At 45.7% G+C, this 16,999-nt stretch overlaps 4 protein-coding genes across 4 annotated transcripts; 2 read left to right on the plus strand and 2 right to left on the minus strand.

Moving 5' to 3' along the window:
* Positions 1–12,517: 12,517 nt before the first annotated feature.
* LOC139763597 (histone H2A) lies at positions 12,518–13,037 on the minus strand. The gene has a single exon (XM_071689805.1). It carries the CDS (start codon positions 12,955–12,957, stop codon positions 12,586–12,588), a length of 372 nt encoding a protein of 123 aa, XP_071545906.1. The 5' UTR covers positions 12,958–13,037; the 3' UTR covers positions 12,518–12,585.
* A 152-nt stretch (positions 13,038–13,189) lies between these two features.
* Positions 13,190–13,674, plus strand: LOC139763598 (histone H2B). Its single transcript, XM_071689807.1, has one exon. The coding sequence runs from the start codon at positions 13,252–13,254 to the stop codon at positions 13,621–13,623; it is 372 nt and encodes a 123-aa protein (XP_071545908.1). The 5' UTR covers positions 13,190–13,251; the 3' UTR covers positions 13,624–13,674.
* Positions 13,675–14,048: 374 nt separating this feature from the next.
* Positions 14,049–14,561, minus strand: LOC139763599 (histone H3). Its single transcript, XM_071689808.1, has one exon. The coding sequence runs from the start codon at positions 14,509–14,511 to the stop codon at positions 14,101–14,103; it is 411 nt and encodes a 136-aa protein (XP_071545909.1). The 5' UTR covers positions 14,512–14,561; the 3' UTR covers positions 14,049–14,100.
* A 339-nt stretch (positions 14,562–14,900) lies between these two features.
* On the plus strand, positions 14,901–15,363 carry LOC139763600 (histone H4). Its single transcript, XM_071689809.1, has one exon. It carries the CDS (start codon positions 14,967–14,969, stop codon positions 15,276–15,278), a length of 312 nt encoding a protein of 103 aa, XP_071545910.1. The 5' UTR covers positions 14,901–14,966; the 3' UTR covers positions 15,279–15,363.
* The last annotated feature ends 1,636 nt before the right edge of the window (positions 15,364–16,999 follow it).

Here is a 16,999-nt window from a genome sequence, read left to right on the forward strand (position 1 = left end):
CACTTAGGTCATAAAAATTGATGAAATTCTTATAGAACGTTTTGGGTAGCAGACTTCCTAAAGAGTACTTTCATACACTTAGGGCATTAAAAATAATGACATTCTTCTATATCATTTTGGATAGCAAACTTACATAATGGTAGGAGAGGCCCCTTCAATGCCATCTATTTCTACGTAGAGTGTATGTTTTATTTATCTGTCAGAGAGAAATTAAGGGAATTTTCTATTGCATTTGGACATGCCTTGAGGCAGAGGAGAGCAAAGACATGTGAAAGGCTAAGTATGTGGTAAAATGGTAGGTGCTTGGTGGTGGATTAATGGTTGGGTAGCAGCAGGCAGGCAGGCTTGGAAAAGCGTAGGTAGGAGAGAGGGAGGAACCCGTTCAATGGCATTGATTTGCAGAGTGCATATTTGTTTGTCAGAGAGAAATTAAGGGAATTTTCTATTGCATTTGGACATGCCTTGAGGCAGAGGAGAGCAAAGACATGTGAAAGGCTAAGTATGTGGTAAAATGGTAGGTGCTTGGTGGTGGATTAATGGTTGGGTAGCAGCAGGCAGGCAGGCAGGCTTGGAAAAGCGTAGGTAGGAGAGAGGGAGGAACCCGTTCAATGGCATTGATTTGCAGAGTGCATATTTGTTTGTCAGAGAGAAATTAAGGGAATTTTCTATTGCATTTGGACATGCCTTGAGGCAGAGGAGAGCAAAGACATGTGAAAGGCTAAGTATGTGGTAAAATGGTAGGTGCTTGGTGGTGGATTAATGGTTGGGTAGCAGCAGGCAGGCAGGCAGGCTTGGAAAAGCGTAGGTAGGAGAGAGGGAGGAACCCGTTCAATGGCATTGATTTGCAGAGTGCATATTTGTTTGTCAGAGAGAAATTAAGGGAATTTTCTATTGCATTTGGACATGCCTTGAGGCAGAGGAGAGCAAAGACATGTGAAAGGCTAAGTATGTGGTAAAATGGTAGGTGCTTGGTGGTGGATTAATGGTTGGGTAGCAGCAGGCAGGCAGGCAGGCTTGGAAAAGCGTAGGTAGGAGAGAGGGAGGAACCCGTTCAATGGCATTGATTTGCAGAGTGCATATTTGTTTGTCAGAGAGAAATTAAGGGAATTTTCTATTGCATTTGGACATGCCTTGAGGCAGAGGAGAGCAAAGACATGTGAAAGGCTAAGTATGTGGTAAAATGGTAGGTGCTTGGTGGTGGATTAATGGTTGGGTAGCAGCAGGCAGGCAGGCAGGCTTGGAAAAGCGTAGGTAGGAGAGAGGGAGGAACCCGTTCAATGGCATTGATTTGCAGAGTGCATATTTGTTTGTCAGAGAGAAATTAAGGGAATTTTCTATTGCATTTGGACATGCCTTGAGGCAGAGGAGAGCAAAGACATGTGAAAGGCTAAGTATGTGGTAAAATGGTAGGTGCTTGGTGGTGGATTAATGGTTGGGTAGCAGCAGGCAGGCAGGCAGGCTTGGAAAAGCGTAGGTAGGAGAGAGGGAGGAACCCGTTCAATGGCATTGATTTGCAGAGTGCATATTTGTTTGTCAGAGAGAAATTAAGGGAATTTTCTATTGCATTTGGACATGCCTTGAGGCAGAGGAGAGCAAAGACATGTGAAAGGCTAAGTATGTGGTAAAATGGTAGGTGCTTGGTGGTGGATTAATGGTTGGGTAGCAGCAGGCAGGCAGGCAGGCTTGGAAAAGCGTAGGTAGGAGAGAGGGAGGAACCCGTTCAATGGCATTGATTTGCAGAGTGCATATTTGTTTGTCAGAGAGAAATTAAGGGAATTTTCTATTGCATTTGGACATGCCTTGAGGCAGAGGAGAGCAAAGACATGTGAAAGGCTAAGTATGTGGTAAAATGGTAGGTGCTTGGTGGTGGATTAATGGTTGGGTAGCAGCAGGCAGGCAGGCAGGCTTGGAAAAGCGTAGGTAGGAGAGAGGGAGGAACCCGTTCAATGGCATTGATTTGCAGAGTGCATATTTGTTTGTCAGAGAGAAATTAAGGGAATTTTCTATTGCATTTGGACATGCCTTGAGGCAGAGGAGAGCAAAGACATGTGAAAGGCTAAGTATGTGGTAAAATGGTAGGTGCTTGGTGGTGGATTAATGGTTGGGTAGCAGCAGGCAGGCAGGCAGGCTTGGAAAAGCGTAGGTAGGAGAGAGGGAGGAACCCGTTCAATGGCATTGATTTGCAGAGTGCATATTTGTTTGTCAGAGAGAAATTAAGGGAATTTTCTATTGCATTTGGACATGCCTTGAGGCAGAGGAGAGCAAAGACATGTGAAAGGCTAAGTATGTGGTAAAATGGTAGGTGCTTGGTGGTGGATTAATGGTTGGGTAGCAGCAGGCAGGCAGGCTTGGAAAAGCGTAGGTAGGAGAGAGGGAGGAACCCGTTCAATGGCATTGATTTGCAGAGTGCATATTTGTTTGTCAGAGAGAAATTAAGGGAATTTTCTATTGCATTTGGACATGCCTTGAGGCAGAGGAGAGCAAAGACATGTGAAAGGCTAAGTATGTGGTAAAATGGTAGGTGCTTGGTGGTGGATTAATGGTTGGGTAGCAGCAGGCAGGCAGGCAGGCTTGGAAAAGCGTAGGTAGGAGAGAGGGAGGAACCCGTTCAATGGCATTGATTTGCAGAGTGCATATTTGTTTGTCAGAGAGAAATTAAGGGAATTTTCTATTGCATTTGGACATGCCTTGAGGCAGAGGAGAGCAAAGACATGTGAAAGGCTAAGTATGTGGTAAAATGGTAGGTGCTTGGTGGTGGATTAATGGTTGGGTAGCAGCAGGCAGGCAGGCAGGCTTGGAAAAGCGTAGGTAGGAGAGAGGGAGGAACCCGTTCAATGGCATTGATTTGCAGAGTGCATATTTGTTTGTCAGAGAGAAATTAAGGGAATTTTCTATTGCATTTGGACATGCCTTGAGGCAGAGGAGAGCAAAGACATGTGAAAGGCTAAGTATGTGGTAAAATGGTAGGTGCTTGGTGGTGGATTAATGGTTGGGTAGCAGCAGGCAGGCAGGCAGGCTTGGAAAAGCGTAGGTAGGAGAGAGGGAGGAACCCGTTCAATGGCATTGATTTGCAGAGTGCATATTTGTTTGTCAGAGAGAAATTAAGGGAATTTTCTATTGCATTTGGACATGCCTTGAGGCAGAGGAGAGCAAAGACATGTGAAAGGCTAAGTATGTGGTAAAATGGTAGGTGCTTGGTGGTGGATTAATGGTTGGGTAGCAGCAGGCAGGCAGGCAGGCTTGGAAAAGCGTAGGTAGGAGAGAGGGAGGAACCCGTTCAATGGCATTGATTTGCAGAGTGCATATTTGTTTGTCAGAGAGAAATTAAGGGAATTTTCTATTGCATTTGGACATGCCTTGAGGCAGAGGAGAGCAAAGACATGTGAAAGGCTAAGTATGTGGTAAAATGGTAGGTGCTTGGTGGTGGATTAATGGTTGGGTAGCAGCAGGCAGGCAGGCAGGCTTGGAAAAGCGTAGGTAGGAGAGAGGGAGGAACCCGTTCAATGGCATTGATTTGCAGAGTGCATATTTGTTTGTCAGAGAGAAATTAAGGGAATTTTCTATTGCATTTGGACATGCCTTGAGGCAGAGGAGAGCAAAGACATGTGAAAGGCTAAGTATGTGGTAAAATGGTAGGTGCTTGGTGGTGGATTAATGGTTGGGTAGCAGCAGGCAGGCAGGCAGGCTTGGAAAAGCGTAGGTAGGAGAGAGGGAGGAACCCGTTCAATGGCATTGATTTGCAGAGTGCATATTTGTTTGTCAGAGAGAAATTAAGGGAATTTTCTATTGCATTTGGACATGCCTTGAGGCAGAGGAGAGCAAAGACATGTGAAAGGCTAAGTATGTGGTAAAATGGTAGGTGCTTGGTGGTGGATTAATGGTTGGGTAGCAGCAGGCAGGCAGGCAGGCTTGGAAAAGCGTAGGTAGGAGAGAGGGAGGAACCCGTTCAATGGCATTGATTTGCAGAGTGCATATTTGTTTGTCAGAGAGAAATTAAGGGAATTTTCTATTGCATTTGGACATGCCTTGAGGCAGAGGAGAGCAAAGACATGTGAAAGGCTAAGTATGTGGTAAAATGGTAGGTGCTTGGTGGTGGATTAATGGTTGGGTAGCAGCAGGCAGGCAGGCAGGCTTGGAAAAGCGTAGGTAGGAGAGAGGGAGGAACCCGTTCAATGGCATTGATTTGCAGAGTGCATATTTGTTTGTCAGAGAGAAATTAAGGGAATTTTCTATTGCATTTGGACATGCCTTGAGGCAGAGGAGAGCAAAGACATGTGAAAGGCTAAGTATGTGGTAAAATGGTAGGTGCTTGGTGGTGGATTAATGGTTGGGTAGCAGCAGGCAGGCAGGCAGGCTTGGAAAAGCGTAGGTAGGAGAGAGGGAGGAACCCGTTCAATGGCATTGATTTGCAGAGTGCATATTTGTTTGTCAGAGAGAAATTAAGGGAATTTTCTATTGCATTTGGACATGCCTTGAGGCAGAGGAGAGCAAAGACATGTGAAAGGCTAAGTATGTGGTAAAATGGTAGGTGCTTGGTGGTGGATTAATGGTTGGGTAGCAGCAGGCAGGCAGGCAGGCTTGGAAAAGCGTAGGTAGGAGAGAGGGAGGAACCCGTTCAATGGCATTGATTTGCAGAGTGCATATTTGTTTGTCAGAGAGAAATTAAGGGAATTTTCTATTGCATTTGGACATGCCTTGAGGCAGAGGAGAGCAAAGACATGTGAAAGGCTAAGTATGTGGTAAAATGGTAGGTGCTTGGTGGTGGATTAATGGTTGGGTAGCAGCAGGCAGGCAGGCAGGCTTGGAAAAGCGTAGGTAGGAGAGAGGGAGGAACCCGTTCAATGGCATTGATTTGCAGAGTGCATATTTGTTTGTCAGAGAGAAATTAAGGGAATTTTCTATTGCATTTGGACATGCCTTGAGGCAGAGGAGAGCAAAGACATGTGAAAGGCTAAGTATGTGGTAAAATGGTAGGTGCTTGGTGGTGGATTAATGGTTGGGTAGCAGCAGGCAGGCAGGCAGGCTTGGAAAAGCGTAGGTAGGAGAGAGGGAGGAACCCGTTCAATGGCATTGATTTGCAGAGTGCATATTTGTTTGTCAGAGAGAAATTAAGGGAATTTTCTATTGCATTTGGACATGCCTTGAGGCAGAGGAGAGCAAAGACATGTGAAAGGCTAAGTATGTGGTAAAATGGTAGGTGCTTGGTGGTGGATTAATGGTTGGGTAGCAGCAGGCAGGCAGGCAGGCTTGGAAAAGCGTAGGTAGGAGAGAGGGAGGAACCCGTTCAATGGCATTGATTTGCAGAGTGCATATTTGTTTGTCAGAGAGAAATTAAGGGAATTTTCTATTGCATTTGGACATGCCTTGAGGCAGAGGAGAGCAAAGACATGTGAAAGGCTAAGTATGTGGTAAAATGGTAGGTGCTTGGTGGTGGATTAATGGTTGGGTAGCAGCAGGCAGGCAGGCAGGCTTGGAAAAGCGTAGGTAGGAGAGAGGGAGGAACCCGTTCAATGGCATTGATTTGCAGAGTGCATATTTGTTTGTCAGAGAGAAATTAAGGGAATTTTCTATTGCATTTGGACATGCCTTGAGGCAGAGGAGAGCAAAGACATGTGAAAGGCTAAGTATGTGGTAAAATGGTAGGTGCTTGGTGGTGGATTAATGGTTGGGTAGCAGCAGGCAGGCAGGCAGGCTTGGAAAAGCGTAGGTAGGAGAGAGGGAGGAACCCGTTCAATGGCATTGATTTGCAGAGTGCATATTTGTTTGTCAGAGAGAAATTAAGGGAATTTTCTATTGCATTTGGACATGCCTTGAGGCAGAGGAGAGCAAAGACATGTGAAAGGCTAAGTATGTGGTAAAATGGTAGGTGCTTGGTGGTGGATTAATGGTTGGGTAGCAGCAGGCAGGCAGGCAGGCTTGGAAAAGCGTAGGTAGGAGAGAGGGAGGAACCCGTTCAATGGCATTGATTTGCAGAGTGCATATTTGTTTGTCAGAGAGAAATTAAGGGAATTTTCTATTGCATTTGGACATGCCTTGAGGCAGAGGAGAGCAAAGACATGTGAAAGGCTAAGTATGTGGTAAAATGGTAGGTGCTTGGTGGTGGATTAATGGTTGGGTAGCAGCAGGCAGGCAGGCAGGCTTGGAAAAGCGTAGGTAGGAGAGAGGGAGGAACCCGTTCAATGGCATTGATTTGCAGAGTGCATATTTGTTTGTCAGAGAGAAATTAAGGGAATTTTCTATTGCATTTGGACATGCCTTGAGGCAGAGGAGAGCAAAGACATGTGAAAGGCTAAGTATGTGGTAAAATGGTAGGTGCTTGGTGGTGGATTAATGGTTGGGTAGCAGCAGGCAGGCAGGCAGGCTTGGAAAAGCGTAGGTAGGAGAGAGGGAGGAACCCGTTCAATGGCATTGATTTGCAGAGTGCATATTTGTTTGTCAGAGAGAAATTAAGGGAATTTTCTATTGCATTTGGACATGCCTTGAGGCAGAGGAGAGCAAAGACATGTGAAAGGCTAAGTATGTGGTAAAATGGTAGGTGCTTGGTGGTGGATTAATGGTTGGGTAGCAGCAGGCAGGCAGGCAGGCTTGGAAAAGCGTAGGTAGGAGAGAGGGAGGAACCCGTTCAATGGCATTGATTTGCAGAGTGCATATTTGTTTGTCAGAGAGAAATTAAGGGAATTTTCTATTGCATTTGGACATGCCTTGAGGCAGAGGAGAGCAAAGACATGTGAAAGGCTAAGTATGTGGTAAAATGGTAGGTGCTTGGTGGTGGATTAATGGTTGGGTAGCAGCAGGCAGGCAGGCAGGCAGGCTTGGAAAAGCGTAGGTAGGAGAGAGGGAGGAACCCGTTCAATGGCATTGATTTGCAGAGTGCATATTTGTTTGTCAGAGAGAAATTAAGGGAATTTTCTATTGCATTTGGACATGCCTTGAGGCAGAGGAGAGCAAAGACATGTGAAAGGCTAAGTATGTGGTAAAATGGTAGGTGCTTGGTGGTGGATTAATGGTTGGGTAGCAGCAGGCAGGCAGGCAGGCTTGGAAAAGCGTAGGTAGGAGAGAGGGAGGAACCCGTTCAATGGCATTGATTTGCAGAGTGCATATTTGTTTGTCAGAGAGAAATTAAGGGAATTTTCTTTGCATTTGGACATGCCTTGAGGCAGAGGAGAGCAAAGACATGTGAAAGGCTAAGTATGTGGTAAAATGGTAGGTGCTTGGTGGTGGATTAATGGTTGGGTAGCAGCAGGCAGGCAGGCTTGGAAAAGCGTAGGTAGGAGAGAGGGAGGAACCCGTTCAATGGCATTGATTTGCAGAGTGCATATTTGTTTGTCAGAGAGAAATTAAGGGAATTTTCTATTGCATTTGGACATGCCTTGAGGCAGAGGAGAGCAAAGACATGTGAAAGGCTAAGTATGTGGTAAAATGGTAGGTGCTTGGTGGTGGATTAATGGTTGGGTAGCAGCAGGCAGGCAGGCAGGCTTGGAAAAGCGTAGGTAGGAGAGAGGGAGGAACCCGTTCAATGGCATTGATTTGCAGAGTGCATATTTGTTTGTCAGAGAGAAATTAAGGGAATTTTCTATTGCATTTGGACATGCCTTGAGGCAGAGGAGAGCAAAGACATGTGAAAGGCTAAGTATGTGGTAAAATGGTAGGTGCTTGGTGGTGGATTAATGGTTGGGTAGCAGCAGGCAGGCAGGCAGGCTTGGAAAAGCGTAGGTAGGAGAGAGGGAGGAACCCGTTCAATGGCATTGATTTGCAGAGTGCATATTTGTTTGTCAGAGAGAAATTAAGGGAATTTTCTATTGCATTTGGACATGCCTTGAGGCAGAGGAGAGCAAAGACATGTGAAAGGCTAAGTATGTGGTAAAATGGTAGGTGCTTGGTGGTGGATTAATGGTTGGGTAGCAGCAGGCAGGCAGGCAGGCTTGGAAAAGCGTAGGTAGGAGAGAGGGAGGAACCCGTTCAATGGCATTGATTTGCAGAGTGCATATTTGTTTGTCAGAGAGAAATTAAGGGAATTTTCTATTGCATTTGGACATGCCTTGAGGCAGAGGAGAGCAAAGACATGTGAAAGGCTAAGTATGTGGTAAAATGGTAGGTGCTTGGTGGTGGATTAATGGTTGGGTAGCAGCAGGCAGGCAGGCTTGGAAAAGCGTAGGTAGGAGAGAGGGAGGAACCCGTTCAATGGCATTGATTTGCAGAGTGCATATTTGTTTGTCAGAGAGAAATTAAGGGAATTTTCTATTGCATTTGGACATGCCTTGAGGCAGAGGAGAGCAAAGACATGTGAAAGGCTAAGTATGTGGTAAAATGGTAGGTGCTTGGTGGTGGATTAATGGTTGGGTAGCAGCAGGCAGGCAGGCAGGCTTGGAAAAGCGTAGGTAGGAGAGAGGGAGGAACCCGTTCAATGGCATTGATTTGCAGAGTGCATATTTGTTTGTCAGAGAGAAATTAAGGGAATTTTCTATTGCATTTGGACATGCCTTGAGGCAGAGGAGAGCAAAGACATGTGAAAGGCTAAGTATGTGGTAAAATGGTAGGTGCTTGGTGGTGGATTAATGGTTGGGTAGCAGCAGGCAGGCAGGCTTGGAAAAGCGTAGGTAGGAGAGAGGGAGGAACCCGTTCAATGGCATTGATTTGCAGAGTGCATATTTGTTTGTCAGAGAGAAATTAAGGGAATTTTCTATTGCATTTGGACATGCCTTGAGGCAGAGGAGAGCAAAGACATGTGAAAGGCTAAGTATGTGGTAAAATGGTAGGTGCTTGGTGGTGGATTAATGGTTGGGTAGCAGCAGGCAGGCAGGCAGGCTTGGAAAAGCGTAGGTAGGAGAGAGGGAGGAACCCGTTCAATGGCATTGATTTGCAGAGTGCATATTTGTTTGTCAGAGAGAAATTAAGGGAATTTTCTATTGCATTTGGACATGCCTTGAGGCAGAGGAGAGCAAAGACATGTGAAAGGCTAAGTATGTGGTAAAATGGTAGGTGCTTGGTGGTGGATTAATGGTTGGGTAGCAGCAGGCAGGCAGGCAGGCTTGGAAAAGCGTAGGTAGGAGAGAGGGAGGAACCCGTTCAATGGCATTGATTTGCAGAGTGCATATTTGTTTGTCAGAGAGAAATTAAGGGAATTTTCTATTGCATTTGGACATGCCTTGAGGCAGAGGAGAGCAAAGACATGTGAAAGGCTAAGTATGTGGTAAAATGGTAGGTGCTTGGTGGTGGATTAATGGTTGGGTAGCAGCAGGCAGGCAGGCAGGCTTGGAAAAGCGTAGGTAGGAGAGAGGGAGGAACCCGTTCAATGGCATTGATTTGCAGAGTGCATATTTGTTTGTCAGAGAGAAATTAAGGGAATTTTCTATTGCATTTGGACATGCCTTGAGGCAGAGGAGAGCAAAGACATGTGAAAGGCTAAGTATGTGGTAAAATGGTAGGTGCTTGGTGGTGGATTAATGGTTGGGTAGCAGCAGGCAGGCAGGCAGGCTTGGAAAAGCGTAGGTAGGAGAGAGGGAGGAACCCGTTCAATGGCATTGATTTGCAGAGTGCATATTTGTTTGTCAGAGAGAAATTAAGGGAATTTTCTATTGCATTTGGACATGCCTTGAGGCAGAGGAGAGCAAAGACATGTGAAAGGCTAAGTATGTGGTAAAATGGTAGGTGCTTGGTGGTGGATTAATGGTTGGGTAGCAGCAGGCAGGCAGGCAGGCTTGGAAAAGCGTAGGTAGGAGAGAGGGAGGAACCCGTTCAATGGCATTGATTTGCAGAGTGCATATTTGTTTGTCAGAGAGAAATTAAGGGAATTTTCTATTGCATTTGGACATGCCTTGAGGCAGAGGAGAGCAAAGACATGTGAAAGGCTAAGTATGTGGTAAAATGGTAGGTGCTTGGTGGTGGATTAATGGTTGGGTAGCAGCAGGCAGGCAGGCAGGCTTGGAAAAGCGTAGGTAGGAGAGAGGGAGGAACCCGTTCAATGGCATTGATTTGCAGAGTGCATATTTGTTTGTCAGAGAGAAATTAAGGGAATTTTCTATTGCATTTGGACATGCCTTGAGGCAGAGGAGAGCAAAGACATGTGAAAGGCTAAGTATGTGGTAAAATGGTAGGTGCTTGGTGGTGGATTAATGGTTGGGTAGCAGCAGGCAGGCAGGCAGGCTTGGAAAAGCGTAGGTAGGAGAGAGGGAGGAACCCGTTCAATGGCATTGATTTGCAGAGTGCATATTTGTTTGTCAGAGAGAAATTAAGGGAATTTTCTATTGCATTTGGACATGCCTTGAGGCAGAGGAGAGCAAAGACATGTGAAAGGCTAAGTATGTGGTAAAATGGTAGGTGCTTGGTGGTGGATTAATGGTTGGGTAGCAGCAGGCAGGCAGGCAGGCTTGGAAAAGCGTAGGTAGGAGAGAGGGAGGAACCCGTTCAATGGCATTGATTTGCAGAGTGCATATTTGTTTGTCAGAGAGAAATTAAGGGAATTTTCTATTGCATTTGGACATGCCTTGAGGCAGAGGAGAGCAAAGACATGTGAAAGGCTAAGTATGTGGTAAAATGGTAGGTGCTTGGTGGTGGATTAATGGTTGGGTAGCAGGCAGGCAGGCAGGCTTGGAAAAGCGTAGGTAGGAGAGAGGGAGGAACCCGTTCAATGGCATTGATTTGCAGAGTGCATATTTGTTTGTCAGAGAGAAATTAAGGGAATTTTCTATTGCATTTGGACATGCCTTGAGGCAGAGGAGAGCAAAGACATGTGAAAGGCTAAGTATGTGGTAAAATGGTAGGTGCTTGGTGGTGGATTAATGGTTGGGTAGCAGCAGGCAGGCAGGCAGGCTTGGAAAAGCGTAGGTAGGAGAGAGGGAGGAACCCGTTCAATGGCATTGATTTGCAGAGTGCATATTTGTTTGTCAGAGAGAAATTAAGGGAATTTTCTATTGCATTTGGACATGCCTTGAGGCAGAGGAGAGCAAAGACATGTGAAAGGCTAAGTATGTGGTAAAATGGTAGGTGCTTGGTGGTGGATTAATGGTTGGGTAGCAGCAGGCAGGCAGGCAGGCTTGGAAAAGCGTAGGTAGGAGAGAGGGAGGAACCCGTTCAATGGCATTGATTTGCAGAGTGCATATTTGTTTGTCAGAGAGAAATTAAGGGAATTTTCTTTGCATTTGGACATGCCTTGAGGCAGAGGAGAGCAAAGACATGTGAAAGGCTAAGTATGTGGTAAAATGGTAGGTGCTTGGTGGTGGATTAATGGTTGGGTAGCAGGCAGGCAGGCAGGCTTGGAAAAGCGTAGGTAGGAGAGAGGGAGGAACCCGTTCAATGGCATTGATTTGCAGAGTGCATATTTGTTTGTCAGAGAGAAATTAAGGGAATTTTCTATTGCATTTGGACATGCCTTGAGGCAGAGGAGAGCAAAGACATGTGAAAGGCTAAGTATGTGGTAAAATGGTAGGTGCTTGGTGGTGGATTAATGGTTGGGTAGCAGCAGGCAGGCAGGCAGGCTTGGAAAAGCGTAGGTAGGAGAGAGGGAGGGAGGAACCCGTTCAATGGCATTGATTTGCAGAGTGCATATTTGTTTGTCAGAGAGAAATTAAGGGAATTTTCTATTGCATTTGGACATGCCTTGAGGCAGAGTAGAGCAAGGACATGTGAAAGGCTAAGTATGTGGTAAAATGGTAGGTGCTTGGTGGTGGATTAATGGTTGGGTAGCAGCAGGCAGGCAGGCTTGGAAAAGCGTAGGTAGGAGAGAGGGAGGGAGGAACCCGTTCAATGGCATTGATTTGCAGAGTGCATATTTGTTTGTCAGAAGAGAAATTAAGGGAATTTTCTATTGCATTTGGACATGCCTTGAGGCAGAGGAGAGCAAAGACATGTGAAAGGCTAAGTATGTGGTAAAATGGTAGGTGCTTGGTGGTGGATTAATGGTTGGGTAGCAGCAGGCAGGCAGGCAGGCTTGGAAAAGCGTAGGTAGGAGAGAGGGAGGGAGGAACCCGTTCAATCCCATCTTTTTCGAGACTGGAGGTTTGAAAAAGGGGTTTAACGGGTCTGGGTACCTATATATATAATGAAATACTTGCTTGCCATTGGCTGATAGTTATCTGCCAATGAGGAGGCTTTATTTTATACACTATGGTTAGTGATAAGGTTGTAATTCTCCTGTATCGTTGTGGAAAATTATCCGTAAGGATGTAATGTAGTGTATCTCTTGTTTGGCCCCTCCCTCCCTCCGACCAACCAACCGTCTGCCTGCTTCTTGGTTTTCTTTTATGATCGATTTGGATTTGGGGGTAGCTTAAATAAATGGATGGAATAGAGCGTGCAGGGCTTTTCATTCTATTTTACGATGTCTGTAGATGGAAAATTATCTATTATCTTATGCTTATAAAAATAAATGAATTCATATATATATGTGTGTGTGTGTCTATTTTTTTATAAAGTATACGCTTGTGAATGAGGGAGTGAAAAGAAATAGAAAGATTAATAACGTTAGTAAGCATAGAGTTAGTTATGAGTGAGTATGTCTTGCTTGATATCCCTTTAAGAATTTATTTGTGGCTCCAAGAGGAGCCTGATTTTTTTGGTTCATCATCATGATTATATCATCTTGATCATCTACTTCTTTTCCGTCTTCTTGGGAAGGAGGACAGCCTGAATGTTAGGCAGGACACCTCCCTGGGCAATGGTGACACCAGAGAGAAGCTTGTTGAGTTCCTCGTCATTACGGATGGCCAGCTGCAAGTGACGAGGGATGATACGAGTCTTCTTGTTGTCACGGGCAGCGTTACCGGCTAACTCTAGTACTTCAGCGGCCAGGTACTCCATGACAGCTGCCAGGTAGACTGGGGCACCAGCACCGACACGTTCGGCGTAGTTTCCCTTGCGCAGAAGGCGGTGGATTCTACCTACGGGAAACTGGAGTCCCGCTCGACTGGAGCGACTCTTGGACTTGCCCTTGACTTTGCCTCCCTTGCCTCGTCCTGACATGGTGGTGCTAGTAATACGGCTACTGCTGCTGCTGCTGAGAGAGAGTTCTCTACTCGAGAGAGAGAGAAAATGAATGCGTAGCAATTTGGTGCGAGCATCGCTTATATACCCCCGCTCAGGATCAAGCGAGGCGGCGGCCGACGCCAAACAACCAATGAGCGCGCTCGGCCTGGGCGAGGAGCAAAAGCTGAGTAACCTGTGGCATATATAAGGCCAAGCTCGGGAGTGGCTTCTCATTCTAGCCGCGATCATCGCCGCCACGTAACCTCCCCACTCACTACCGTCGCCGTCGTTATGCCTCCCAAAGCATCAGGAAAGGCTGCCAAGAAGGCTGGAAAAGCTCAGAAAGCCATCGCTAAGGGCGATAAGAAGAAGAAGCGCAGGAGGAAGGAGAGCTACAGTATCTACATCTACAAGGTTCTCAAACAGGTTCACCCGGACACCGGTATCTCTTCCAAGGCCATGTCCATTATGAACTCTTTCGTGAACGACATTTTTGAACGTATCGCTGCTGAGGCTTCCCGCCTTGCCCACTACAACAAACGCTCCACCATCACCAGTCGGGAGATCCAGACTGCTGTTCGACTTCTTTTACCTGGTGAACTGGCCAAGCACGCCGTGTCCGAGGGTACAAAAGCTGTTACCAAGTACACCTCTTCTAAGTAAGAAGTTGTTCCTACTTCTTCCTCCCCTAAACTCGGCTCCATTGGAGCCACACATTATTACAAAAGAGATCATTGTTGGACCAAATGATGATGATGATACTACTATTTATAATGAATAATTAGAAAAGTGATATCAACGACATCACGATTCAATTGTTAAGACACTTACTTAACCCGTTTTATATATATTTTTCTATTGTAGGTTAGCCTGGAAGGAAATAAAAGTAAAAAAAAAAAAAAAAAAACACAGGACCCTACCTAACTAAATTTCGCTTGTTTGCATTAATTACCGGTAGCTAGCTTTTAAATGAAAAGTAGCAGTACCTACCTACTAGTTATCACGAATACAATTACTATTAGTTGTTCTTATTAGGTAGAGAGAGAGGTTGGTTGTCATGATCAAAAATTCTTTTGCAAGTTAGATTTTGGCCCTAAGAAGGGCCTAGTTTTTCCAATGAGGAAGACCTACAAGAGTGGCTTAGGCGCGTTCTCCTCGAATACGACGTGCCAGCTGGATGTCTTTGGGCATGATGGTGACACGCTTGGCGTGAATGGCGCACAAGTTGGTATCTTCAAAGAGACCCACCAGGTATGCTTCAGAGGCTTCCTGAAGGGCCATGACGGCAGACGACTGGAAACGTAGATCTGTCTTGAAGTCTTGTGCAATCTCTCGCACAAGACGCTGGAAGGGTAGCTTTCTGATGAGTAACTCGGTGCTTTTCTGGTAACGTCGGATTTCACGCAGAGCCACAGTTCCAGGCCTATAACGGTGAGGCTTCTTAACACCACCAGTAGCAGGAGCAGATTTACGAGCTGCCTTAGTGGCCAGCTGTTTGCGAGGGGCCTTGCCTCCTGTAGACTTGCGAGCAGTCTGCTTGGTTCGAGCCATTTCTGGAGCAGTCACTACAGTAGTAGTACGTATGAGCGAGTAGTGTTCGAGGAGCGCGAGTGCGAGCCCGTTTTATGCAGCAGCTAGCTGCAACTTCGTGCCTCCCTATTGGCTGAATGAGAGCCGTAAGCTCCGCCCACTCTTCCTCACTTGATCCGCATGAAGGTTGAAAAGCTATTTTTCACCTTTTTCTATAGGTTTTCTTAGAGGAAGATAAAAATTGATGATATCATAAGATCGAGCTTGATATCTTATCTATGTTGCATAAGAGAAAGAGTAAAAAAAGTGTAATTTTCACAGGAAAAAGACACGAAAATAGGCAGAGAAGGTAGAACTGCTACTATCACGTCCATCCAAGGGGGATATATACGTTGGAGCTGAGTTGGTGTGCATTACATTGGAGAGCGGAGCGGCGAGAAACGTATCAAAGCAGACCGCAGCAGAGGTGAGACAAGATGACTGGTCGCGGCAAGGGAGGCAAGGGGCTCGGAAAGGGAGGCGCCAAGCGTCATCGCAAGGTTCTTCGTGACAACATTCAGGGAATCACAAAGCCTGCCATTCGTCGTCTTGCTCGCCGTGGAGGAGTCAAACGTATCTCTGGCCTGATCTATGAAGAAACCCGTGGTGTACTCAAGGTTTTCTTAGAAAACGTCATCCGTGATGCTGTCACCTACACTGAGCACGCCAAGAGGAAAACAGTCACTGCCATGGATGTGGTTTATGCTCTCAAACGCCAGGGCAGAACTCTATACGGATTTGGCGGTTAAGATTATTCTTCCTCTTGCAAGACCATGCCAATGGCACAAACAGAAATCAATCGGACCTTTTTAAGGTCCACAAATAATCTCAAAAGATATCTTATTAGACAAAAAACATTTATATTCATATTCTCTATAACTTCATACACTTAGGTCATAAAAATTGATGAAATTCTTATAGAACGTTTTGGGTAGCAGACTTCCTAAAGAGTACTTTCATACACTTAGGGCATTAAAAATAATGACATTCTTCTATATCATTTTGGATAGCAAACTTACATAATGGTAGGAGAGGCCCCTTCAATGCCATCTATTTCTACGTAGAGTGTATGTTTTATTTATCTGTCAGAGAGAAATTAAGGGAATTTTCTATTGCATTTGGACATGCCTTGAGGCAGAGGAGAGCAAAGACATGTGAAAGGCTAAGTATGTGGTAAAATGGTAGGTGCTTGGTGGTGGATTAATGGTTGGGTAGCAGCAGCAGGCAGGCAGGCTTGGAAAAGCGTAGGTAGGAGAGAGGGAGGAACCCGTTCAATGGCATTGATTTGCAGAGTGCATATTTGTTTGTCAGAGAGAAATTAAGGGAATTTTCTATTGCATTTGGACATGCCTTGAGGCAGAGGAGAGCAAAGACATGTGAAAGGCTAAGTATGTGGTAAAATGGTAGGTGCTTGGTGGTGGATTAATGGTTGGGTAGCAGCAGGCAGGCAGGCAGGCTTGGAAAAGCGTAGGTAGGAGAGAGGGAGGAACCCGTTCAATGGCATTGATTTGCAGAGTGCATATTTGTTTGTCAGAGAGAAATTAAGGGAATTTTCTATTGCATTTGGACATGCCTTGAGGCAGAGGAGAGCAAAGACATGTGAAAGGCTAAGTATGTGGTAAAATGGTAGGTGCTTGGTGGTGGATTAATGGTTGGGTAGCAGCAGGCAGGCAGGCTTGGAAAAGCGTAGGTAGGAGAGAGGGAGGAACCCGTTCAATGGCATTGATTTGCAGAGTGCATATTTGTTTGTCAGAGAGAAATTAAGGGAATTTTCTATTGCATTTGGACATGCCTTGAGGCAGAGGAGAGCAAAGACATGTGAAAGGCTAAGTATGTGGTAAAATGGTAGGTGCTTGGTGGTGGATTAATGGTTGGGTAGCAGCAGGCAGGCAGGCAGGCTTGGAAAAGCGTAGGTAGGAGAGAGGGAGGAACCCGTTCAATGGCATTGATTTGCAGAGTGCATATTTGTTTGTCAGAGAGAAATTAAGGGAATTTTCTATTGCATTTGGACATGCCTTGAGGCAGAGGAGAGCAAAGACATGTGAAAGGCTAAGTATGTGGTAAAATGGTAGGTGCTTGGTGGTGGATTAATGGTTGGGTAGCAGCAGGCAGGCAGGCAGGCTTGGAAAAGCGTAGGTAGGAGAGAGGGAGGAACCCGTTCAATGGCATTGATTTGCAGAGTGCATATTTGTTTGTCAGAGAGAAATTAAGGGAATTTTCTATTGCATTTGGACATGCCTTGAGGCAGAGGAGAGCAAAGACATGTGAAAGGCTAAGTATGTGGTAAAATGGTAGGTGCTTGGTGGTGGATTAATGGTTGGGTAGCAGCAGGCAGGCAGGCAGGCTTGGAAAAGCGTAGGTAGGAGAGAGGGAGGAACCCGTTCAATGGCATTGATTTGCAGAGTGCATATTTGTTTGTCAGAGAGAAATTAAGGGAATTTTCTATTGCATTTGGACATGCCTTGAGGCA

This window comes from Panulirus ornatus, chromosome 47 (genome assembly GCF_036320965.1).
Source record: "Panulirus ornatus isolate Po-2019 chromosome 47, ASM3632096v1, whole genome shotgun sequence".
NCBI classification, from domain to species: Eukaryota; Metazoa; Arthropoda; class Malacostraca; order Decapoda; family Palinuridae; genus Panulirus; species Panulirus ornatus.